The sequence below is a fragment of the Nomascus leucogenys genome, chromosome 10 (genome assembly GCF_006542625.1).
Source record: "Nomascus leucogenys isolate Asia chromosome 10, Asia_NLE_v1, whole genome shotgun sequence".
NCBI lineage: Eukaryota > Metazoa > Chordata > Mammalia > Primates > Hylobatidae > Nomascus > Nomascus leucogenys.
In genome coordinates, this window is record NC_044390.1 from 17,578,381 (window position 1) to 17,605,740 (window position 27,360).

Consider the following 27,360-nt stretch of genomic DNA (forward strand, 5'->3'; position numbering starts at 1 on the left):
TATAGTGAAGAGATTGATGGTTCACATGAATTGTTTGCCTTTTCTTTTCAATGGCTGTAGCTATGTTAAATTATTACATGTTTGCTTGTTATCTTTCAGAATCAAGTCAGAGATTTGAAGGAAATGTGTGAATTTCTTAAGAAAGAAAAAGCAGAAGTTGAGCGGAAACTTGGCCATGTTAGAGGGGTATGTGAGAATTTACCATACATTTGTTTTGGTTTCAGCAGTGATAAGCCAGAAATGAAAAGTTTAGATATATTGTAAAAGTACTGATATGCCTCTACAAGTGCCCTATAGTTTCAGTTTTTATTCTGCATCTGTAATATAAAACAGTAAGCATTTCTGTGTGTCTCAAATTAATGTATTTTATCATCTGTTATATCTTACGTACTCTCATCTCTCTTTTTATTGAATATGCCTCCATACCTTGAAAACATTTAACTTCCAGGAATACTTTTGTTTATGGAGGTAACTGCTAACTGGTCCTTGGTCCAATGCTGCCATTTTGTAACCATTTGTTATGATATCTTCCCAGCTTCTTGGTATAATGTTTTATAAGTATATTGTTCCTCCCCCTCTTTTTTTGTGTTCTTGTAATTTTCTCCCTATGTTATTTTTTATTCACCTTATATAATGAATAAATGTTGCTTATGAGGTCAAGGCCAAAGACTTAAGCTCCTGCTGATTTCATGTTGCTGAGTGTCATAAATGGAAGCAATCATAATGCAGTCATTCTGGTAGTAATATTAAATATATGATGGATTCAGTGAAAATATTATGTGTTATTAGAAAAATATTCAGAACAGCCCGGGGGCGGTGGCTGACACCTGTAATCCCAGCAATTTGGGAGGCCGAGGCGGGCAGATCACTGGAAGTCAGGAGTTCAAGACCAGCCTGGCCAACATGGTGAAACCCCATCTCTACTAAAAATATGAAAATTAGCTGGGCGTGGTGGCTCATGCCTGTAATCCCAGCTACTCAGGAGGTTGAAGCAGGAGAATTGCTTGAACCTGGCAGGCGGAGGTTACAGTGAGCCGTGGTCGCACAACTGTACTCCAGCCTGGGTGACAGAGCAAGACCCCATCTTTAAAAAAAAAAAAAAAAAAGGAAAAATATTCAGAACAATATCTTGCTGACAGCAACATTTGTTTCATCAGTGAAAATATGTGTTAATTCGACCTTTTCTATCTAAGTTAATTATGAAAGTGCATACTAAAATGATGTAAAAGTTTGTATTTCAGGATTATTCTTATTCATGGATGATTAACTAAAATGCAAAAAGAAATTAAGCATACTGTTTGGCTAAACTGTTAAAATTTATTTTTATTTTAAATGATAAGCAGTTAAACTTATTAAGTGATGACTCATCTCTGTTGATATATTTATTCAAGGTTTTTTATTCCAGATATCTCTTCTATTTATATTAAACAGAAACTGTATTTCTAAGCAATAGCATTTCTTAGAGAAAATTGCCTCTATTATGTTGCAATTAAAATTTAATTATTCATAAGCTCTTTAAAGACACAATTTCTCTTGTGTGGTTTTATTTCATATAAAGAAAAACTGATATACTGGAGAGAACATTAGCTAAATAGAATATTTAGACTTAATCATTTTGATCAGACATCAAGGCTAGACTATTTAAGCTGTTAACTTATTAGCTGCATGATTTTAGGAATGTCAGATTTCCTTAGTCTTGGTTTTCTTGTATTTAAAATGGAAATTATAATTCCTATCTCACAGAATTGTTTTAAGGATGAATTGAATTAATACAGTTTTGACTTCAAATATCAGGAATTATTAATATTGAGTATAATAAGCCTGTTGTATTGTTGGTACTTTGTATTATACTTTCTAAAATATTTGATTAAAGATTTAACATATTCTTTCGTAGTCTGGTAGAAGTGGAAAGACAATCCCAGAACTGGAAAAAACCATTGGTTTAATGAAAAAAGTAGTTGAAAAAGTCCAGAGAGAAAATGAACAGTTGAAAAAAGCATCAGGAATATTGACTAGTGAAAAAATGGCTAGTATTGAGCAGGAAAATGAAAAATTGAAGGTAATTTTTTTAATGTGATCATTTTTAGGGGAATATTTTACGTTTTAATTTGTTACTATTTAGGAAAATTTCAAATATGCTCATTACTATATAAAATGGCCTTAATGAATACAGTACATATTTTATACATATAGAATAAAACTTATGAGAGGCAAGGCTAAGGGTTATAGACTAGGTCTACCTGATCTTTCTTGTTATTTCAAGACCAATACTTTTCACTTTTCTCTCTGACAGCATAGATTAATTACCTGTCTCTCTCTCTTTTTTTTTTTTTTTCTTTTGAGATGGAGTCCTGCTCTGTCACCCAGGCTGGAGTGCAGTGGTGCAATCTCGGCTCACTGCAAGCTCTGCCTCCCGGGTTCATGCCCTTCTCCTGCCTCAGCCTCCCCCAGTAGCTGGGACTACAGGTGCCCGCCACCACGCCTGGCTAATTTTTGTATTTTTAGTGGAGATGGGATTTCACCGTGTTAACCAGGACGGTCTCAATCTCCTGACCTCATGATCCGCCCACCACGGCCTCTGTGTCTCTTTGTAAAAATACAGATGCCCAAGCTCCTATCCCTGAAGTTGATTTAATTATTTTAGGGTGGGTCCTGACACAGATATGTTTGTCGTTGTTATTTTAAGTCATCAATTTATTCTAATGTGTAGCCAAAGTTGGGAACTTCTGTTCTAATATTCAAATGAAGACTTCAATTCTAATCATATCAAATATGGTTTCTAAAACTACTTTGAAGTAAGATTTATGAGTTTATAAGATTATCTTTTATTTCCTTGTTTTGATAATATATACTTTTTATTTTGTTTGTTTTTTCACTAGGCTGAATTAGAAAAACTTAAAGCTCATCTTGGGCATCAGTTGAGCATACACTATGAATCCAAGACGAAAGGCACAGAAAAAATTATTGCTGAAAATGAAAGGCTTCGTAAAGAACTTAAAAAAGTATGACTTTTATGACTGATTATAACTTTTGATTTTTATTTTACTTAATACCTCTTGGAAAAACTGAAAGTAGATCCTTGATGAGAGTGTCAATAAAGTTAGATATTAAGAGATTGAGGAATTGTGTTTCTATGCCTGCTGCCATCACATTCCACCATGAAAAACATTGATAATAAAAGTTAATATGTTTAGGCCGGGTGCAGTGGCTCATGCCTGTAATCCCAGCACTTTGGGAGGCCGAGGCGGGTGGATCACGAGGTCAGGAGATCGAGACCATCCTGGCTAACATGGTGAAACCCCGTCTCTACTAAAAATACAAAAAATTAGCCGGGCGTGGTGGTGGGCGCCTGTAGTCCCAGCTACTTGGGAGGCTGAGGCAGGAGAATCACTTGAACCCAGGAGGCAGAGGTTGCAGTTAGCCGAGATCGCACCACTACACTCCAGCCTGGGCAACAGAGCGAGATTCCATCTCAAACAAACAAGAAAAAGAAATAATCTACATTACTTACACATACTTTATGCTTATAGCTAGGTCTCGTAAGCATTAGGAAGTCAAAACAAAGAATCTTTTACATGTGTAAAGGTATAAACTATCCCATTTTTCTAAATATATAGAGGAACAAAATGTCAAATTTAAAGTAATCACTAGTAACTAAATATATTTCTCTGACCTCATTTTCATGATCTGTTGTTTTAATTATTATTGGCCATATTGCTTCTTTAAAGGAGAGAAATGTTGAATTTATTGAAATTTTAATCAGCATTTAGAGCCCCAGGTTATTTATGTTTTCCAATTTGTAATGATAATTTTGAATACGCTGAATCTATGAGAACAGTATTATGTTTTCTCATAAAATACTAATTAGCATTTAATGATAGGAAACTGATGCTGCAGAGAAATTACGGATAGCAAAGAATAATTTAGAGATATTAAATGAGAAGATCACAGTTCAACTAGAAGAGACTGGTAAGAGATTGCAGTTTGCAGAAAGCAGAGGTCCACAGCTTGAAGGTGCTGACAGTAAAAGCTGGAAATCCATTGTGGTTACAAGGTAACAGAGTTTTAAACTTGTACAAAGTTTAATCATTTCAAATTTTGGCATTGTTTTAAAAGACAACACTATTCTGAATAACCTGGTTTCTTCCTGATGAACAGTTTGTTTGGTTCTTGTTTTAACATAATACTCTTTTTTCTGACGTAGTATTGTTGGAGACTTTTTCTTCCTTGAAATGTTTAACTTGTTTAACCTTGTTTGGGTGGCAGGGCATGGAACAGAGTAGAGCTGGGGCTGGGCGAAGGAGTTGGAGCTGTGTGTGCATCATGAAGCTGTCATCAGCCATGAGCCTGGGCTGAGGCTGCTCAGCTTCTCCTGAGTGCTATTTTTCTCCAACCGCAGCTTCAGCTTCTTGATTGTATAATTTGCTTTCTCAAGTATGAGCCAGGAATAATTGAGCTGTCTTGTCACAATGTGTAGCATACTGGATCTAGGCTGTGTTGCAATGCTTTTAGAGTTATATCCTGGGCAACTTTCTCTTCAGATAGCCCCAAGAGATGAATTCAGCAGCAGCTTTGATGTCTTACTAGCTTCTGCTTTCTGGTACTTGATTTTCTCCCACCCTGAACACATGGGATTCCAACCTGTGAAACTAGTTTTTGTGGCTATGAAAGAGGTAGCGGGAGTTTATGAGTAAACATTCAGTCTGTTGCCACTATAATCATGTGTGGTTCATCATGACTGTGATGAGTAGGTAAAAGGCTCTTTGTGTCATTCTCATTTCCAATTTTAAGCAGCTGCTTCAAGGAGTCTGGAAGTCATTGACCAGTGGTATCCTGCCCGTGTCTTTTCCCATTAAAGCCATCCTGTATGAAGTGGTATCTTTTACCATCTAGCACATCTGCCACCCCCATTTCAAAAGGCATACTCATCTTTATCTCAACATTCTCATACAGTTCCTTATGTCCAGGCACCTCCAATATCCCCTTTGATGTCTTTGAGGGTTTCATCTTCCATGTCTGCTATTTGGAATGGTCTTGATGGGAGGCAAGATAGTGATCACTACAACTAGGATGGGAGTCTTAGTACTGTGAGGATACAGCAAGTCCCACAGAGGGCCTGCTGCACTGTACTTGCCCCTGTCAACCAAGTCTAAGGAGAAAGATTAAGCAGGCACATTAAAGGACAGCCCCGATGGACATGAAGTCCTGGAGGAGTCCTTGGTTCCTGTCCTAATACTAAACCTAGAGTACCCAGAATCCACACTTCTCCACTCTAGCTCTCACTTTTCCCATCTACACACTGGGAAAAATTATTGTCATAAAGCCAGTATCAAGGTGAGATGAAATAACAAATGTGATGATATGGAGTGGGAGAAGGGGTCTCTTCTACTGTCTTCTTGGACCCTAGTAGTGGCTCTGAGCCAGCAGCCCTATCAGTTGATTTCTTGGTCGTTCCTTTGTTTTCTTCTATAATCACATATGGACTCAGAATGAATTTTGAGTTACTCTGAAATCTGTTTATTCAACAGATATTTACTTAGTACCTCCTATTGCCAGACTCTGCTTTATGGTGGATATTATTTTTTTAAAATCCCACCTTGCCTAGGTTTCTTCAAAGGACCAGGTAGCTTCCCTGGTTTTGAAAGACCCTAATTCTTACTATGATCTTAAGTAAATTATATCCTTTCTGTGGGCTCAAGTTCTTTCTAAGAGGGCTCTATGGGGCTACAAAAGAAATTGTTAGTGCAAAAAGAGTTTATAAGGTTTATAAATGGTTAGTAGAGGTGATGATGATATTTAACCATAATTGAAGATGACTTTGCATTTTAGATCATATACATGTTTTTCATCTAAGAATGATACAGGTCACTGAGCATACCATAAGCCTTCAGTAAACCATTTGCAGAAGACATAAGTCTAAGTAAAAATCTCTTGACACAGAGAAGGCTCGTTTTGATCCTTGACCTCAAATTTAGGTTCCCTAAATCCATTAAAAAAGAGAAAGAAAAAGAAAAAAATTTACTAAAGTTTAATTCTGGGAGGATTATATACCCTTCTCAATAAAGCAGTTTAGAGAGATCTCTTTTGGGATCCATGACACAGGTCTTGCTCATCCTGACATCTTTATAGGTGCTTTATTATTTTTTCAACAAACTTATTAACACATATTTTTTGTCAGGCCTTTTCCTGACTACTGGGACAAACCAGGGTGATGTGGGGACTATTTTAGATAGGGTGATCAGAGGAGGCCTCTCTGTTTGGGTAGCTTTTGAACAGAAAATTAGATGAAGTGAAGGAGTAAGCTTCTGATATTTCACTGTTTACTTGTGGTAGATCTGTGATAGCCTCTGTCAGGTTAAAAACATTCCCTTCTAATCTAAGTTTCTAAGATCTATCAAAAGCTGTTTTTGAATATATTTAGACAATCATAATTTTCCTTTCTTGTATTATCCTAGCAGATTTTGTTGCCAAAGCTATACTGGCCATTTTAACTTAGAATGCAGTCTTTCTATTCATTTCTCTGGAAAAGTTTGGATATTGTAAGCATTATTTTTCTTTAGGTATGATGAACCTGTAGAACCGTTTGGTTCAATTACGAAATTTTTTTTCTGGAGTCTGTACTTTTTTGAACTATTAATCGTTTCTTTAATGATTATAAATCTATTCAGATTTTTACAAGCTTTATCCCTCTCCCATCATACACTATTTTTCTTACCCATGCTTTTGCACAATTTTTTCGTCTCCCTTAGTGTTTTTCTACCTGTGTGTCTGTTTATGTGAGAAAAGCTTTTTATTTGCCATCTTTATATTTCTAAGAATATCTAGTAATACAGAATTTTATATTCTGAAGAATTTTACTTTGCATTTTCTTATTTTGTGATTGAAAAAAAGGTATTAATTTTAAAATGGTCAATTCAGGCTCCATCCTTGGAAAATACCCAAATCCTTTATTTTGACTGGGCCATCTGTTAATTAGGGATACCTTATCTCTTGCCACCACTTTTTAGTTCTAAATAAATATGTAGCTAAAACTTTGACTAGAAGAAACAGTAAAATAAGATATTCTTGCTTATTTTTAGTACAGTTATTTGAACTGACTTTTAAATCAGTGACATAAATTATTTGCCATGTCTATACTTTTTTCCTTATACTTTTAGAATGTATGAAACCAAGTTAAAAGAATTGGAAACTGATATTGCCAAAAAAAATCAAAGCATTACTGACCTTAAACAGCTTGTAAAAGAAGCAACAGAGAGAGAACAAAAAGTTAACAAATACAATGAAGACCTTGAACAACAGGTAAGTAATTTTTCTTTACATTATAAAATAATGCATAATATCACAAGATGTTCCTGGCATTGTCTTATATAGATAAAAATGGACTCGATTAAGAAGACCCATCTAACTGAAGGGCACCCCATTCACCCATTTGCTTAAGCCAGAAACTTTGGATCATCAGCGACTTCATTCTTTTCATTCTCCACATTTTTTTTAATCATTAAATCATGTCAGTTCTATTTTCAAACTATATCCCAAATATGACCACTTCTTGGCATCTTGAGACATCACTACCAGTCTTGTCCAAGCTATTGTTTTATACCTGAATAACTGCAATAATTTCCAAGCTGGTATCTCAGCTTCCACTCTTGCATTATTTCACCCTATTTCTATTTCCGGTCTGTCTCCACATAGTTGCCAGGTAACCCTTTTAAAACATAAAGCACATCACAAAGCACAAAGTCCTATCCTCAGAATCTTCCAGTGGTTCTCCGTCACCCTAAAATAAAACCTAAAAGTTCTTTTCATATCCCAAAACAACATATGAGGTCTGGCACCCAGTTTTCTTCCCAATCTCATATTCTACCACTTTTCCCTTCATTTCATTCACAATGTTTTAACCACATTAACCTTCTTTCAGTACTTTAAACAATCCAAACTCATCAAGTCCTTACACCTGTTTCCTTTGTTTAGAATACTGTTCAAATATTCTCATAGCTTGCTCCCAGACTTCATGTCTCTGCTGAAATAGAGGCTCCTCAGAGAGACCTTCCCTAACCCTAACCCTAACCCTATACTACTTGCCATCACTCTTTATCCTCTTACCCTGGATTATTTTTTCTTGATAGCTCTTCCTACCATCTGGAACTATATTACATCATATCATATTAAACATGCATTCTTTGTGTTTCCCCACTAAATGAGGACCATGCAAGACGGAACATTGCCTATTTTGTTCACTGCTGTTAGCCTCTGTGCCTAGGACAATGCCAGTTATGCAGTAGTTACTCAATACTTGTTGAATGAATGGTGAATAGAACATAGAAATTTGCCTATGCGTGCTTTTGAAAACCATATTTTAATATTATGCTTTGTTAAAAATGTGTATCTTTATAAATCCTCATATTTCCATGGCAAACCTTATCTTCTAATTTTTCATTGTCCCCAAAGATTAAGATTCTTAAACATGTTCCTGAAGGTGCTGAGACAGAGCAAGGCCTTAAACGGGAGCTTCAAGTTCTTAGGTACATCATGTGTTCATATGACTACTTTGTTTTTTTCTTTAAAAAAAAAAATTATTAGTTTTTATATACTCAGAATTGCTACAACTAGAGACAAGCATTTTTCAACTTTACTGCCTAACAGGCTTATTAGGTCCTTATTTCCTCCCTCTAATGCTAATCACTCTCTTTTTCATAATACACACTGGAAAGAAAGGATAAACCCAACTCTAATATAAGTTTCCAATTTGTAATTTAGTTTAAACTTTTCTAAGAGCATAGAATGAGTTAAACCTTAGCTTCCCAGAGGAAAATACTAATGAAAGAGAACAAGCAATTTTTTACTTTCAGGGGTCTCTGTAGCCTGCTTTCATTAGGCTCCTCTTATAACAAAACCACACTTGCAAATGACATCAGGTCAGATATTAAGAAAAACGTGAAGGCTTTTGTATTCCAGGCTTTTTGTTTGAGAATGGTGACACTGTAGCGTTGAGAGTAAATGTTTACTTTGATAAAGACTAGCTTGTTCTGATTACTGTACATCACTAGTTCATAAGAAATGCCTATATATTTTATGAAGCAATATCTGCTTTATTTTTTTAACACATTATCATTGTGTTCTAGATTAGCTAATAGTCAGCTGGATAAAGAGAAAGCAGAATTAATCCATCAGATAGAAGCTAACAAGGACCAAAGTGGAGCTGAAAGCACCATACCTGGTAATGTATTTTAAAAAACATGTTAACTACCCCCAAGTTTTTGAATTTGGGTTTGCCCTTTTTTTTTTTGGCTCAGATTTCTGATCATTGTCTCCCTATAAAATCAAATTCCTGATAAGCTTTGGGTCTCTTGTCTCTCCATGCTATTAATATAAAAATATTCCCATTTTTCTCTTTGTGTTGTTTATACTATAGAGTAGCAAGTACCCAAGTGTTTTTCTCTTTGTTCTTCATCTGGGTGTTACAGATTTAATCACAATACAGTGCTAAGCAATGAATACTAAATCTGTTGCTTCCAGTTTCTAAGTATAGGCTCTTTCAAGTCCTCTGAACATTTTTAAAAATTGAAAATAAGTAAATACTGCCTATAATTTTTTCCTTTTACAAAGTAAAAATATCTGCTCCCTTCCATTCCCATTCAAAAGTGATTACTGATCATTCCTCATTCCTACATATACATACACACATATTTTGTATACATATATATCACACATATGCATACATGTGTTTGTATGTTCATATGTACAATGTACAATAGATCCTCATTATTTGTGGATTCTGTATTTTCTAAATCACCTCCTCACTAAAGCGTGTATGTAATCCCCAAATCAACACTCGCAGCACATTTGCAAACATCCACAGAGCCTTGGAAAGTTTGAATAATCCAACCTACATGTCCCCAGCAGAAGTCCAACAAGGCAGTGCTCAGTATTCTCATTTCAGTTTTCACAGAGAAATGAGCAGAGGATGGAGACAGTAGAGGGCAGCACAGCATAGTGCAAGAAGCTGTGGCTCTGGGGCCTGTTGGAAGGGATTTGAATTCCAATTCTGAAGCTTGTTTAGTGCTTTAGCCTTAGGAGAGTCACGTAACACTTCTGAACCTTGTTTTCTTATGTAAATAAATAGAATTTACCAGGATGAGTTATCTTTAGGATTTAAGGATTATCATCTGTGTGAGATATGTAGGTGTTTGTATATATATGCTTGTCTGTACATATTTCCCCTAGCAGCAGTGGTTTGATATTCACGAATTGGGCTAACTTTATAGACCAAAACTACTATGGATAGAGAATAGACTTTGTTTGCATATACGTATATATATTTTCTTGGCAAGTAACATAAAATTGAACTAATACTATACACATTTCTAGCATATTTGCCTTTAACAGTTTATCATGGACATCTTTTGAGGTCTGTTCATAAATCTATCTCATCCATTTAATAATTCTAGTGTATTATTGCATGTATAAGCACATTGAACCATTTATGTTTTGATGGATATTTAGTTTGCTTCCAAGTTTCTGCTTTTATAAAATATGATTAATCTATTGACCTAATTATGCCATTGTTTGATAGGATGATAGAGATGCCATTCTCTCCAAAGGATTATACCAATTTATATCTGAACTATCTTTGACTATCTCTTGTAGCTTTTTCAATATGCTATGTAGTCCTATTACTAATTTGTAATAAAGGCCATCATGTGTGAGTTGTACTAGACACTACGCTAATTGCCTTACAAGCATTCTATATTTACAACCATATATGATAGGTATTACTGTCTCCATTTTATGTGATAAACAGATTCAGAGTGGTTAAGTAACCATTCCCCAAGCCAGCTAGGAAATAGCAGAGGCAGGATTAAAATCTAAATCTATGAAACTCCACAGCTCCTTGGCATTCCTAGCCCTTAACCCGCTATGCAATGCTACATCTTGGTAACAAAAAGTACATATTAAATACTCTCAAAATATGTCTCATATCAGCCAGCTTGGTATGTACCACACTAGACACAGTATTAATGCTGTTGATGTGAGGAAAATTTTATAATTTTCCTTCCATCCATATACTAACCAGGCCCAACAGTGCTTAGCTTCTGAGATTAGAGATCAGGTGCATGTGCATTAAGGGTCATATGGCCACAGATAGTTCTCTAATCTTTCCAAGCCTGTTTCTTAAGGGAATTTCTGAACCCTCAAAATTCCTTATTTCTGATGTGAAGTAGACAGATTACCTGTCATTTTTCAAAGATTAAGGCTTAAAATCAAACCAGAACTGTTTTGGAAATTCTAAATCACCGTCTATATAAATGGCAAGATAACTTTTAAGATGCTTATCCCAAGCCCAGCACAGTAGCACACCACACCTGTAATCCCAGCACTTTGGGAGGCTGAAGCAGGCGGATCACCTGAGGTCAGGAGTTCGAGACCACTCTGGCCAACATGGTGAAACCCTGTCTCTACTAAAAATATAAAAATTAGCCAGGCATGGTGGCACTTGCCTGTTATCCCAGCTACAAGGGAGACTAAGGCAGGAGAATCGCTTTAACCGGGGAGGCAGTGGTTGTTGTAGTGAGCCGAGATTGCACCATTGCACTCTAGCCTGGGCGACAGAGTAAGACTGTCTCAAAAAAAAAAAAAAAAAAAAAGAAAGACACTTGTCCCAGCCATGAAAATGTTTGCTGCCCCTTACTTTCTTGAGACTTTTAGTATTTTATTATTTTTCAATAAGCTGTAAAATATGACTTATTAAATGTAGTGTAATATAATCTAAAGAAAAGAAATATCTAGCAAAGATAGCATTAAAGCAAAAATCCTATTTGCCTGCTGATAAAGTTAGAGGTATGTTAACTTGCAGGGTGAATCCAATAAATTAGAACTTTTGTACTGTATTTGGAGACTTTTGTTTTCCTACCAAAGTATCAGGGCTATGTCTTACTTACCTTTGTATTACACAGCCTGCATGACATGTTTTGCACATAGTAATTGTGCAGTAAATGTGTAATAACCTACATGGAATAGCCACTGTTGTGTTGGATAGCGGGAGCATTTGGCTAGCTTATGGTTATAGCCCCTTACCCAACGGTCTGCTTTTCTTCTGTTGTACTTTTCGTACCTAACAAGTTTCCCTTGCTTTAGGATTTTTTCCATGTAAAAGTTCTATCATGTGAAGAAAAAATAACTTGGCCTACACTTCTAATACCTAGCACATACCTCTTTCTGCCTGCTATGGAATTATAATACTTGATGGAGGGAGGTAGCATCAAGTGTTTACATCCTGAAGTTTTTCAGCCATAAAATCCAGTATTTTCCAGGTTCTAGGTTTCATAAAACGTTATCTCTGTTCTCTAGAACAAATCCATTACCTTGAACTCATTCGTAGTGGGAAAAAGCTGAGTCTAATTTGTATAACTTTTTCGACAGATGCTGATCAACTAAAGGAAAAAGTAAAAGATCTAGAGACACAGCTCAAAATGTCAGATCTAGAAAAGCAGCATTTGAAGGTAATATTTAATTATATTTTAGTATCGTTTTGTGAAAACAGCTGTTGAAAACTATTTTCATTACCATCTTTAAGTACGTATCCTAAAAAATTCAGTAATGACATCTTATATTTGACCTTTATATTGCAAAGTTAATTATGTTCATTTGACTATTCCTAACATATTTATTAAATAAAAGCTAACAAAAAATTCAGACTCAACATAGGATTAAGTAGTAAATTTGTTTTTTAATTGTAACAAATATATGCCATTAGCATGTTCTTAAGTTTTGGGTCACATTGGCAACAGTGTCTTTAGTTTTTTTTGAAATTCTTTTCAGGAATCCTAAGGTTATAGTTCCCTTAAAAAAATATTTGCTATGTTTTACCTCTTTTAAGACTGTAAACAGGACAAAAAGGCATGGATATGAGAATTAGCTAGTGATCACTGGCTATTCTAAATAGTCACTAAGGCTTGAATTGTCTCTTCACCAGATGCCTAATTGTCAGAAGTCCCAAAGGTTTCCCTGATCATATTAATAACTTTATAAAAAGTTGATCATTATTCATTAAATATTAGATATTTGTAAGGAAAATATAAATGAAGTCTAAACCAAAAGTCTTAACCAGACTAACTTCAATGTTATGAATCACAAAATCTTTTTGATTGATTACTCTATCGAGAGGATCTTACATGCTTTTCGAGAAAGATTAAGTCCCACTGTAAGAGATGATAAATTTTAGTCAAAGACTAGAACACAACTTACGGAATAGATAACTGGACTTGACAGTTAACAACTTAGTTATTTACACTGTACAATGGAACAAAGAAAAATCTTAATTCTTCTGCCTTTATTGCTGTATTCGACCATTCAGGAATACTTTGGCTTTCATATTTACAATTAAATCTCTTAGTTCAAACCTAAAATATGTATATTTCCTATATGCAACTTTTAAAGATAATGTTTCTATTAGGAGGAAATAAAAAAGCTGAAAAAAGAACTGGAAAATTTTGATCCTTCATTTTTTGAAGAAATTGAAGATCTTAAGTATAATTACAAGGAAGAAGTGAAGAAGAATATTCTCTTGGAAGAGAAGGTAAAAAAACTTTCAGAACAATTAGGAGTTGAATTAACTAGCCCTGTTGCTGCTTCTGAAGAGTTTGAAGATGAAGAAGAAAGTCCTGTTAACTTCCCCATTTACTAAAGGTCACCTATAAACTTTGTTTCATTTAACTATTTATTAACTTTATAAGTTAAAATATACTTGGAAATAAGCAGTTCTCTGAACTGTAGTATTTCCTTCTCACTACCTTGTACCTTTATACTTAGATTGGAATTCTTAATAAAAAAAATTATATGAAATTTTCAACTTATTATAAAAGTAAAGTATATACTTGAAGACTTGTTATGGCCATCAAATAGGCAATGAGCTCTGGTGAATTTCTCTACATTCATAATGTTTTAAGTTTTTTAAAGACTATGAGGGCAAATTCAGCAATTTTAATATTTAAAATTGGAGTTTATGTATACTTATTTATACATGTTAAGATTCTCAAATCCTATGATATATATACAGATGTAGACATACACACATATAGGTTATGAGGTTGAGCCGTATGTTTTGTTAAATATCTAGCAAAATTAAATTGAGCTTAAACTATTTAATTTTGAAAATTAGTGACATTAAATTGTTGTCTTTAAATTACCACTTAGTTATAGTGGAGAGAATCCAGCCTTTGTAGAAGCTTAGGAGCTTACTATTACTTATGTTTTTATGGCTAGAGATTAAAATTAATTTGCTGGTTTTTAATAAAATTTTGAATAGGTACTTGAAACTGGAAAATTCATTTCTTCACAAATGGTAGAAAACATATTGATGTTTCATAATGAACAGGAACCTTAAGATATTTTTAAATATGGTAGAATATTCAAGATTAGAATATAATGATAAACTAATTTTATTTGCATTTTATACATCAAATATTATATCTTTGAGTCTGGCAAATTTCTGATTATCTATTTTTAAAAAATGATTAAACAAACACTTAATGTCAAAGGCAGAGTCACATTTGTTCAGGTTCATGTTGATAATAACTGGTCTTGAATTCATGTAAGTATCTGGAATTGGCCAGCATAAGCCAAGATGATGGCGATGGACCTGGAAAGAGAAAAAAGGTATTAGCTTTAGCATACAGATACTATCTTCATTCACTTAAAAATATTTATTTTGAGTGCCTACTGTCTGCCAGGTACTGTGTAAGACTCCACTTTATCTTACTGGTTTTTTTTTTCATAGCTGTTCTTCTCCTATTACATATTTGTTTATTGTCTATCTTCCCCATTAGAATGTGAGCTTCATGAAGGCAGACACCTTGTTTTGCTGACTGTATGTCCAGCATCTGGAAACATGCCAGGAACATTAACAGGGGCTCCATAAAATGTTATGAATCATAGAGCCCGTTGCTGAGTACAGACTAGCTACCTGAAAAATGTGGGCAAGGAGGCATTCTAATTGAAAGGAATGTTATATGATAGAATGGAGTTTTTTGCTCTAATTGCAATCATGTCAATATGGTTACAGCAACCACAATGTGAGTATGTTTGCGGGGGCAGAGGTGGAGAGCAGTTCTGGGAAATTAAGCAGGGGCCAGATCATGAATATTTAATATAACTGAACAGATTTATGCAGGAAAGTAATATGCTCATTCGTTTGTGAAGAATGGAGAGGACAGGGCTAAAACTGAAAGATACTATTTTTGGAGGGTGATATGATACTTAAAGCATGAATCTTGGCTTAAATTAAAATTAACGGTTGGGAAGAAGTACATAGATTAGAACTGTTAGGAATTGATAACTGGATGTACGAAGTAATGAAAAGGGGTTAAAATTAATATCCAAGTTTTTACTTCAGTGAATTATGTGGAGTCAGAGAGTTACAACTAGGCCCAGTTTTGAATATTATGAATTTCAAGTACCTGTGAGAAATCAAATAGACAAGTCCAGGAGACAGAAAGGGAACAAAGTATAAGATAATTCATTCTGTATATATCAACTGTTACCTTGGCACTCTTTTTACTCAACAGATTCTACACTCAAGTCTGGGAGATGCTAAGTTAAGTTAGTACAAGATGTCTCAGACAGCACTACTGTGCAACATGAATTTCCACGCAGGGGATATATAGTATCGCTTTAATTCTGAAGCACACCTGTTACGATCAATGCCCCCACAATACACACTGAGAAGCACTGTTTTACCTCTTAAAAAATGGTGGTACATGGGATGAGAAAATTAAATTTCTTTACTGCAAATAAGAATTGCTGCCATTTGTAGAGAGAATTTTAGTATCACTTCTACTATGTTGTAGGAATATAAGATGACATACCCCACCGGAGCTATTTTTGCCATTACCTTTATTAAACAGCCATCACTGCAATGCCATACTATTCCTTCAATTTTACCCTCTTTGCAACCTTCAAACCAGGACAAGAGATCATTGTGCTTCAATGAAGGTAGATTTCTTATTTGAAATGCTCCATGTGGTATAAGAAGATGTAATGGATGTTTCTTGCTCCCTAACCCTAAGTGGGAAAATTTGCCATTAGCCATATTCATTTAAAGGAACTTTCAGAAAGAACTAGAAAACGTACCTCTTCAAATAAAGTCTTTTGAAACACTTAGGAATAAAGGTAGACAGGCTGGTTGGTTTCCTTAAAAAGAATATAACCCAGTGCACTGGCACCTTATTCCAGTAACTCTAAATTCCACCTTGGTGTGGAATTCACTACGGTTCAGCAAACTATGACCTGCAGGCCAAAAGTCTAGACAGATACCTTTTTTTGTAAATAGTTTTCCATGAACACAGCCACACCCACTCATGTAAGTACTGTCTGTAGCTCCTTTCAGAAGAGTGGCCCACAAAACTTAAAATACCTACTCTGGCATTTTGCAGACAAAGTCTACCAACCTTTGGTACCAGTGTGGCACTGGCCACATTCAACTATTCTTCAACATTTGCCAAACAGCTGCACTGTATCTCTGATAACTTGTCTAATTACCATCTTAGCTTCTTTACACCTGGCATTCTACTTTTGATCTCTATATAGGATTTTCCTATTATAGCTTTAGCATCCTTAGGTCTGTCTTCCCATCCCTTTGTCAGCAAGGTGTAACCCATAGTGCTCTCAGTACTTGCACTCAATTCATCATGATATATATTTTGATACTTAACATGGTATTCATTGCCAATTCTTTACTTACTTTATACCGTTGGCTATTTAAATTGATGCTGTAATAACAATGAAAAGTGCATTTTCATCAATCGACTCACCTGAATTTTTAAAAGCAAGGGGGTTACAACTGAGTCATTACTTTTCATACATAGTTGTGTAATATTATTACAGGAAAGAATAAGGATAAAAATCAACCTTTTGGATTAATAAAATGGTTTCATTTCTCCGCGAATGTAAAGTTAACAGAAATGGATATAATCCTAGGAAACTAACTCAAATTTGTTAGTCATTTCTTTAGTGTGTGTATGTTTTTTAAGTTGACCTAGAAAGTTCTCTTTATAAATGTCAGTTACAATAACTGAACAAGAAAAAGTCTTCACTCACCATATGGGTTTCCATTGATATTTGTTCCTATGAGCTCCAGTGTTTGTTCTAAGAGATCTGAAAGTGGCACTGCACTAATTTCCAAAAGTCCAGAATCATCAGGATGATGTTTTAGTACCAGGGCAATTTCAAATTCATAATTAACTACAGAGGAATGCCAGCAATACTGTTTGTTGTTTTTCTCTACTGGTACCCAACCTATCATATAAAGAAGAAAATTATTTGTTATTAGATTGTTTTTCTTTGGATTGACACTATAGGTAATTTCTATTTTTGTGGTAAATTTCCCATGTTTTCTGGGTGTCTATCACAAAGAGATATTACTTTAAAATTCAGTGGGAAAGTTAACAGTTTATTACTTTTTAAAAAATCATAAGGGTTCATTTTTTATTCTGTAGAATTAACCTGTTATTCACTACACAGCACCTAGCATTCTCTTCCTAGAAAATTCACCCTTATTCAGTAAGAACTGAGCATTATTCTAAGACACAGCACTCAAAATTTTTTATATAAAATAAGTTTTCTACCTTCTCTCAAGCTTCAGGGACAATGGACATAATGCAGTAAGTGTTCCAAGTTTATTAAAATGTTCCAGTACATACCGAACAATTTACTGATGCCACGTTTATTGCTATTACCCTTCTCATTCTTATTGCCAGAATTGGCTCCCTTCATTACACTAGATTACTGTAATAACTTCTTTGCTGGTCACCTAGCCTCCAGTGAACTCCAACCCACTTTTATCATAGTTCTATTTCTAAAACTTAAATTTGCTTTTGCTGTACCACTGATTAAAAATCATTATCTTCAGGATAAACTTCAAACTCCTTTAGATAGAATAAAAGGGCCTTTCCGATCTGAGCCCTGGCCTCAACTTTTACAGCCGCTTCATGATGTCATATACCCTGAACATTCTAGCTGCAATAAAGTGTTATATAAAATATCCAAAATACCCCATGCCCTCTCCTCTTCCTGGGAGTTTGCCTAAGCTGATCTTCCCTCTTCCTTGTCAGCTGACTTCCTGGTCCTTAAGCTTCAGTACAGATGTCTGCTCCTCTTGGGAGCCTCCACTAACCACAAGCTGAATGAGGAATTCCTCCTCTTTTCTCCAGTGGTACCTGATGTATTCATTCCTGTTAGTTCTTAAATCATACTATTATTGGTTGATTTCTCCCAATGTCTAATTAAAGATCATTGAGGACAAGGGTTCTGACCTTCATTTTTGTATTACCAGAAACTAAGAGGACTTTGCACATAATGGGCACTCAAGACATGCCAGTTGAGAACCTATAACCTTAATCTGGGATATCTTCCTATTCAGCATACCTTTGCAAAATTTTCCCATCCCTAATCTAAAGGTATAGCCACTTCTTAAATCTCATTTCAGACTAGATCATCTCATTTATCCTGACAAGAACTTGGAAGCTATTCCCTCTTCTTTTGTTTTTTTTTTTTGAGACAAGGTCACAGTCCAACACTCAGGCTAGAGTGCAGTAGCACGATCATGGTTCACTGCAGTCTCAACTTCCAGGGCTTAGGTGTTTCCCACATTAGTCTCCCAAGTAGCTGAGACTACAGGCGCACAATGCAATGCCCAGCTAACTTTTTGTAATTTTTGTAGAGACAGGGTTTTGCCATGTTGCCCAGGTTGGTCTTAAAACTCCTAGGCTCAAGCAATCCACCCACCTCAGCCTCCCAAAGTGCTGGGATTACAGGTGTGATCACTGCACCTGGCATCAAGGCTATTCTCTTTTGACGCTTTATTGTCACAGACTACAGCTAGTAAAAAATGGCCATCTTAGAAAAGATTATAAACCTAAGAGGACATTCTTGATATGAAACATCTTTGATATAAAATGTAGGACTTTACATAAATTTGATTCAGAAATTCTGTGCTATATATATTAATGAAGAACCAGATTAAAATGCTGTAATTTCTGATTGAATGGATATTTTGATCATTTTACTAGTAAACACAAAACTGCACTAGAAGAGATATCATGATACCAGGAATGTGTCCATTTTCATCAGGCACTGGGTTCCCATTTATTTGTTCTATTTCCTTTGCTGGTATCCAGCACTCTGGAGCTAGTTTGAAGTCCTCCTCAACGTTCCAAAAAAATTCTAAAAGATATTAAAAAGATAATATTGTATGTGGTGATACTTAAAAAATGTAAAATACTAAACAGACTCAAAATGGGAACAGCTACTAAAACCTCATAATATCAGGTGTGATACAATTATTCTCCGTTCATTATCACCACAACGTGACTGTACCTAAGATTGGGGTACTAACAATTTAAATATTCAATTACATATACGCCATTTGTATACAGTATTTAACAGTCGAACTAAAGTAACCATATTCCATTATTAGATTTATGAATTTTTAATATACTATGAATACAAATATAAACATAAATACATGAATGCATATACAATGAGCGTATCTACTACAGATATTTAAAAGCATTTTAATAATTAAAAATATTAATTTCCTGAGATTTGTACTTGATTTATAAAATTACATATTTGTCTCTTACACAAAATATGTCACTCATTTCAATATGCAGTAATTTGTATGTTTTAATAGACTCATAAAGAAGAGTGACAAATATGAAAATATTTTACAATATTTTTCAATAATATCCTTTTATATATAAAAGTATTCAATTATAGTTTTCCTAAATTGCTTAAATTATACAGAAAGATATAATGTACAGTAATACCATAGCAATAAATATGCCACAAATTTCAGCTATTTAAACATGAAAAGTTAAAAAAAAAAACTAACCTTTTGGGTTTTCTTTTGAATGTAGAAAGTTTTTAAATCTTTTTTCAGCTTGTTTGTTGGGTTTTCTATCTAGTCGAGCCCAAAGGTATGGCTGATCTAAAAAAGTAATAACAAAAGGAAAAGTATGACGCAAACAAAACTTATCTTGAAAGACATTTCAGAATACAGTTCGTCAATAAACAGGAGGCTAATTTCTCAAGACAAAGGAAAATATGCAGTCTAAGAATATATACCTCCTAGCAGTACCTGATGCTATGAGAAGACTTATTTCTCTGGTTAAAGAATGAAGGGGATGAGACAAAAAGTAAATATATGATCTTTTTTATAAGGACACTGCATAGTCATATTGTATGAGTAAGCAGCATTTATGGGCAACTGAAGCTACCTCTACAAAATGGAAACATAACCAGATAACTGTATTCACCCCACCCCTCCCCCCCAAACATAACACTGTGCTGTAAGCGTTAATTCTGACACATCTGGAATCAGGCTGAGTTGTTTTGCATGGCACTGACCCCTGATCAAGGCATGAAAATACTAATAATGTTGATTTGTACTCATGGATCTGAGGAGTTGCAGGGCACTGTGCTAGTATTCTTTATTGGTAGGAGTGAGACTGATAGCTTGGTCTGAGAATGCTGGAGGGCTCTGCTGTTGAAGCTGGTTACTTAGCATCAAGATGCCTACCTACGTGACCAGTAAAAATATAAAAATCCCCAGCTGTGAGTCCATTTTGCATTCCCTGGTTCCAAGCTGTTTGCCTGCACACATAAGTGGTTCCTGATCTAAGAAAATGTGTCCTGCCAAGGCCCTAAAGCAGGGAACAATAGTAGCTTTTACTTGGCCTCTCCATACTCCTTACTGTGAGACAGTCCTTGGCTATAATACACATCTTTACTTTTAATGCCTTAGTAGTAACAATTTAGTAGTAATAAATGTGGATTTGTAAGCATTGTCACTCTGGGTTCTGTGACTTGACTTTAGCAGTTAAATTCTAACCCAGTTTGCCATCCTCATGCATAATGATACTATAGTTTCTTAATAGACATCAGAGTCTGAAAAATCTTTTACAGTTTTCTCAAATATACAAATCCAAGGTTTATAAAGAAACTGCTGTACAGTGGTCCAAATATTCTGTACTACTTATTAGCTATCCAGATAAATAATATGAAGAACCAGATTAAAACGATATTATCATTTCTGGTTCAATGGACCTTTTGTTTCTTTTTTACCAGTAAACATAAAAAATGCAATTCATTTACATCCATTAGAATGGCTACTATCAAAAAACAAAAACAAAAATCCAAACAGAAAAAAGCAGAAAATAAGTGCTGGTGAGGAAATTGAAAAACTGGAACCTTTGTGCACTGTTGGTAGAAATGTAAATGGCTGCAGCCACTATGCAAAACAGTACAGTGGCTCCTCAAAAAATTGGAATTTCCATATCATCCAGTAATTCCACTTCTGTGGAAGCACAGCCTCAGATACCTGTTCATGCCTGTTTACAGTGGCATTATTCGCAATAGTCAAAAGATGAAAGCAACCCAACTGTCCACCAATGGTTGACTGGATAAACAAGATGTGCTAGATACATGCAATGGAATATTACTCAGCTTTAAAAATAAAATTCTGATACATGCAACCAACATGAATGAACCTTAAGGACATTATGCTAAGTGAAATAAACCAGTCACAAAAAATAAACACTATGATTCTACTTATATGAAATACCTAGAGTAGTCAAATTCATAGAGACAGTAGAGTGCTGGTTACAAGGGGCTGGTGGTGAGAGAACAAGGAGTTGTTGTTTCACGAGTAGCATTTCAGTCTTATAAGATGAAAACAATTCTTGAGATGGAAGGTGATGATAGTAGCACAACAATGTAAACATACTTAATGCCACTGAACTGCATACTTAAAAATGGTTAAGATGGCAAATATTATGTATGCTTTGGCCCAGTTATTTTACTGCATTTCAGAATAAATTTCCTGATACAAGGAATGTGTCCAGATGTCCATTTAATGCCCCAGGAATGTGTCCAGAGCTATTTTTTTCTGGAAGTGAGAGGTAATCTCACCATCCAAAAATAATCGCAAAAAAAAAAATCTCTTTTCCATACATTTCTTCTTAAAATGACTGATAATTTCTATTTGCATTTCTACCTCTTAAACTACATTATAGTGAAATTAATTGGAGACACTGCCAAGAGGAATAAAGCCCCTGGAATCAGTGCAGGAAGAACAAGCTTAAGGGTCACACAAACATAGGTCCCATTGCCAGTTCAGCCATTCAGTCACTATTGGGTCTTGGACAAATTAAGTTTACTAAACCTCATTTTTATTGTCTGTGAAATGGAGAGGCTACTTGTACAAATTGGAGATAATATATATCAAGCACCATACTGCCTGGGACCTTAAGGGTATTAAGTAAATATTTTAGTTACCTTCCTTTTTTCCCCTAAGAAGAAAATACAATAATATAATAAGTAAACTGTAACAATTGTGACCTTTTTGTTTTGCTACTTATACTTAGGTTTCCAAGGGTTTATGAAGAGCAAATGCCTCATTTCAGATAGACTGTAAAGTGATTAAGAAAAATAAGTAATATTTGTAGTAAATATTAGTTTTATTTTACCTTTATAGGTAGTAACATAACAACATGTTCCATCCACTTTTTCTGTTGGAATTGCACTGTATATATCTGCATCTAATGCCTTGTGACTTATAGTTTCAGTTGCCAAAACTTTAAATGGCTTAAAAAAAGAGAGAGAGAAAATCGGTTTAAGATAGATAGCCTCAATGTCTTTGCACACATGCTCACCTGAAATCTTCTTAATTTCATTAGTTTTAAGGGATGATCTCCGGTTCATCTTTCAGAATAATTTAAAAATATTTATTCTGTGAAGTTCCGAATTGTTCCCTCCCTTCTGTGCTATCACAGCAACATCTGATTTTCTACACAATTCTGTAATTATTTACGTTTCTTTATCCACCTCTGTTCTTTGCAACGCTGCATCCCTAGCACAGGCATTCAGTATATTTAATCATATACCTGCAATTATTTACTAAATGCCTAAGATTAAGCATTGTCTTCAGCACTGGAAATACAGAGGTGAACAAAAAAGTACCTGCCTTGGGTGAAACTTGCATTTTAATGAGGGAGACAAAAGAAGCACAACGCATAATATAATGTTAGCTATGACAAGCAAGTGCTAAAAACAAATGGGTAAAGGAAAGAGGGAGGAGGTGCTATTTTGGATATGGTGGAAAGGGAAACTTTGAGGAGGCAACCTTTAACCAAATTTGAAGCAAAGGAATACCATGTAAATATCTGAGGAAAAAAACAAAAGGTAAGGTTTTTTGATGTGTCTGAAGAATGCAAGGCAGACACTGAGTCTGGATCTGTGTGAAGGTAAAACTAGATTGTATGTTTAATTAACTTAAACTTCGTAAGTGCTTCTGGTAGTTCAATACAAGTATCTTTCAATCATAATTTTCAGTTTTCCCAAGAGTCAATCTGCTCTTCAGTACATGAGACTTTCCCCTTTTTTTATAAGCACAAACATTTTTGTGATTTACAAAACTTGTTTTTTAATTAAGACTTGGTTCATAAGGAGTCTTAGCAAGGATGTGGTAATGTACTCCTGTCTCAGGTCACATTCTCAGGGAGCAGGCAAAAGAGATGGAAGATAGTTCATACTTTGTTTTTGCCTTTTTTTAACCTTTTTTTTCCTTGCAAAGCTAATTGATGCTCATTATAGAAAATCTGTAAATGAAATATACAAAGGCATAAATCAATCACCCACGTCATCACCCTTCAAATGTATCACAAAGAACCTTTTGGCATACTTCTTGTCTCTTTTTCAGTGCATCTTTCTCAATATAATTGACATCAGTTTCTATTTGCTACCAAGAAGTTTCTTTAAGAGCCAAAATCAAATGATTTCTGGATTTACTTTTTTCATGTTTTTCCTCCTCAACTGCATGATAAACAACTGCTATTATAAGCACAGGCTGAAAAACTATGATTTTCATCCTTTTCATGAAGCAATTATCATTAGTATACCTTCATTGTCACAGAGCTTGCATCTCTGTCTAAACACAACAGATCACAGACTTTAAAAGCATCTTAATTTTCAGAACAATTTTATCCTTGATTCAGTTTTATATCCTAAAAATCTTCAGATGTATCATCATAAAGTTCAACAAATACTCTTAGGAAAATACATTATCTGCTTGAAAGGAAAGTTCACCCCCTGATGGTTTCCTACCATTAATAGTGATTTATATTAGACATGACAGTACTACAAACTTAAATTTCTGAGCTGTATCAGCTATGGTTTATTTACTTAAAAAATGTTCAAGATGGCAAAAGAAAAGTTGCCTCTATAAAACAAATCTCTTGACTCTTGGGTTAGGCTTCACTTTGACAACAGTTTTCTTCACAGTTACCTGACATCCCCATGTAGTCTGATGAATTGTTTACTTTGAAAGTTGTATTCAGGAGTCTATGTTGATCTAAAAATCTTTGTGGTAACTCATTCAACAAAGTTTGAGCATCTAGTTTGTGAACGGCCTTGTCCTAGACTATGCAAGCAGAATATAAAAAAGGAGTAAAACCTGCTGGCATCACCTCTTAGGCGAGACCTCATAGCACTCCTATAAATACAGCCCCGCTGATAGCACAAGCTGGCCCACTATGCCATCTTAGAGATGTTATACCACATACTTCAGAACCATTTTAGTTCTATGTCTTTGCACCATGAGTACTCAAGATTTGAGGCTGATTTTGTTTTTTTCATGTTTTTCCCCTAACAATTTTCACTGTTAAAACTACTAAGAATCACTTGCCTTTTGTTTTTCCTTTGAGTTTGTTTGCTTTGAGAGTACTCACTTTTTGTACCTTTCAGCTTTATCAGTAGTGAGCTGTTTACATATTTAATTTATGGTTTTTCTACTGTCAGGAAGAAGAAGGGCACCAAGAATGAGGAAAAGACAGTTTCTTGGGTTCCTACTAACTTTTTATCTATAATTCATTTTCATTTCTGAAAAAGACTTATGCCACTTCTATAGTCTGTATCTGAAGTAGCATCATCTTACAAAATGAAACAACACTGTACAATATAAACATACTGCTATGTGTGAGCTTAAGACTAATGCACTATTGCCAACAGGTAAACTAAGAAATTAGCCCCTTCTAGTACCGATTCAATACTTTTAAAATATAATCATCTAGTAGGGATTCAGTACTTTAAAAATACAACTGGTTTTCACTAACTTATGATGCTGGTTTCAAAGGATATCAATTTAACCCAGGGTGGTAGAGCCACAGGGTCTGGTCCAGTAGCAGTGTGTGTGTATCTAAATTTATCAAAGATCCTATGGGGGGGAAGACTACTCTGCCCCATGGAGCTCCTGACGAGTATAAACATTCCTTCCATAAAAATCAATCATCTGCTCTTTGCTATCGACATATCCAAAGGACAACACGAGACACTGAGGGGTACACAAAGTTCTCCTCCACCTGTCATAAAAGGCTTTAGACTATTAATGGAAAAACAAGGTACGTGTATTAAAATAGGGAATATCAATTGAGTGGCCCTCTACAATTTCTGGGTAGCGGAAATCACTGAGATGGCTAAGTTGATTTAAGATTTTATGGAGAAGAACTGACTTGAAAAATTAAAAACACTCTAGAGGTGATCCAGAGTGAACAGTCTGAGCAAAAATATGAGACCGGATTGGGGTTGATATGTTCACAAGATGAAATAGATGGTTAAAACAGAGAATCCACTTTAAGGACGATGGAAGGTAGATTGAGCCTCATTACTGGGAGGCCCTGAATTATAATCAAGAATGTGGATGCTATGCTATATAAACGATATTGTAAGCTGTTCTTAACTGCAGAGAGGTAAGAGAAGGGGCTGCTTATTTTCCCTGGTGGAGAATACTTTTACAAACTACTCCCCTCCAACATACGAAGTTGAAAATCACAGTACAGTGAAATACTAAAACAGATGATAATGTTTCATATGGATTACTTTTGTTACAGCTAAAAAAAAAAAAGCCAATTACTGCTACAAATTGAGTAATAACTGGTATTTTGACGAGGAAAGAACATGGTGATGATCAGTCTGAGTGGCAAGTAAGACCAATTAGGCGGTGCAATGAGCAGGACATGAAATATTAACTGTAACAGCTGTGACAGCAATAGAAAGCATGAAAAGATCAGATGCTATAAGGTAAAAAGCATCAAAGTGAATGGAAAACTGGCATGAAATGATTCCGGGGTTCATTCTTTAATTCAACAAATATTTATCCAGTGCCTACCACGTGCCAGGTCCTAGAAGCTGGGAGTAAAGATAACAGGGCAATCTTTGCCATAAACAAGTTTTAGTCTAGAAGACGAGCAAGCCAGTGCCAATGATGAAACTCAAGTGAGATGGATTTCCAATGGACATGTTGGTTTTGTTTGAAATCAGCAAAGTTGGGAAGCACCCAACTAATCACTGGGGATTCTACTGATCAAAGACTACAACGTTTTATAGTACAATATGAAAAAATTACCCAAATATAGGTTACTCACTAGCATTTACCGAGGGCACACTATGGAAAACACGTTGCTGCAATAGAAAACCTTGAGAACACCAAAGTCAGAATAAATTAAGTAATTACTGGTAATATGAGGTGTGAACTTCAGTGACCTAATTAGGCTACTGTCAACACCGCCACTGGTTCGGACAGAACAGGTAAAGCAAGTCTTCTAATATCCACCCTTTCTTACTGCACTCTTGAAAAGTAGTAAAGCTCGGACTGTGGCAATTACCTGATTAGGGGGTTTCCCCAAAAGGTGCTGACCTGAAAGGAAAGGGACATGCTGTGGATGTGGGTTATCCATTTCCCTGCGAGGACAAGTTTGAATCTCCTGATAAGGAAAGTTCTTTCGCAAATTCCCTCCCTCACAACTAAGAAAAGTACAAGAACCTGGAGCTCAGGGCGTACGAACTCCCACCCCAGACCTCCCCGGCGAAACCTACAGAGGCTCCTGGCCTGCAGGGCAGTTCTAACGCGCCCAGCCGCCCTCGCCGGGTTCCCACTGAGCCAGCGCCGCGGGGAGGAGCCCACGCGGGCCGCCAAGCCTGCCCGGCGCTCCTCCGTACCTGATGCTCCCTTTTGGAGGAAGGTTCCTCTTTCACCTCCGTCACAAACACACACGGCATTTTCCGCTGCACGGAGCCCAAGCGCTTCATGATGAGCACAACAAGCAGTGCGAATGGAGGGCGCGCTTTCGAGCGGCGCCCGGTCCAGTCGTGGAGAAGCCCTGCAGCAGTCACCCTCGAAGCTCAGGCCACTCACACTCCGCGCCCAGCCACCGCGGCTGCGCCCCAACTACCAAGCCCAGCGAGGGGCGGGATCACCCGTCCAGAAGCGGCTTCCTGGCCGCGGCGCCTTCTGGGAGTTGTAGTGCAGAA

At 35.7% G+C, this 27,360-nt stretch overlaps 2 protein-coding genes across 2 annotated transcripts in view; one reads left to right on the forward strand and one right to left on the reverse strand.

Moving 5' to 3' along the window:
- CEP290 (centrosomal protein 290) overlaps window positions 1-13,846 on the forward strand; it is a 102,754-nt gene extending 88,908 nt beyond the window's left edge. The window contains exons 46-54 of the mRNA XM_030819885.1: window positions 100-186; window positions 1,895-2,059; window positions 2,880-3,002; window positions 3,882-4,054; window positions 7,158-7,299; window positions 8,449-8,522; window positions 9,123-9,217; window positions 12,421-12,500; window positions 13,454-13,846. Coding sequence (XP_030675745.1) covers window positions 100-186; window positions 1,895-2,059; window positions 2,880-3,002; window positions 3,882-4,054; window positions 7,158-7,299; window positions 8,449-8,522; window positions 9,123-9,217; window positions 12,421-12,500; window positions 13,454-13,684 — 1,170 coding nt within the window. The 3' untranslated portion in view covers window positions 13,685-13,846. The remainder of the gene's footprint in view (window positions 1-99; window positions 187-1,894; window positions 2,060-2,879; window positions 3,003-3,881; window positions 4,055-7,157; window positions 7,300-8,448; window positions 8,523-9,122; window positions 9,218-12,420; window positions 12,501-13,453) is intronic.
- On the reverse strand, window positions 12,703-27,351 carry C10H12orf29 (chromosome 10 C12orf29 homolog). The gene is made up of 7 exons (XM_003259622.2): window positions 27,049-27,351; window positions 22,524-22,641; window positions 19,889-19,984; window positions 19,102-19,218; window positions 17,095-17,292; window positions 15,890-16,059; window positions 12,703-14,638 (listed from the first exon to the last, which is right to left on the reverse strand). Exons 1-7 carry the CDS (start codon window positions 27,136-27,138, stop codon window positions 14,450-14,452), a joined length of 978 nt encoding a protein of 325 aa, XP_003259670.1. The 5' UTR covers window positions 27,139-27,351; the 3' UTR covers window positions 12,703-14,449.
- Between the last annotated feature and the right edge of the window lie 9 nt (window positions 27,352-27,360).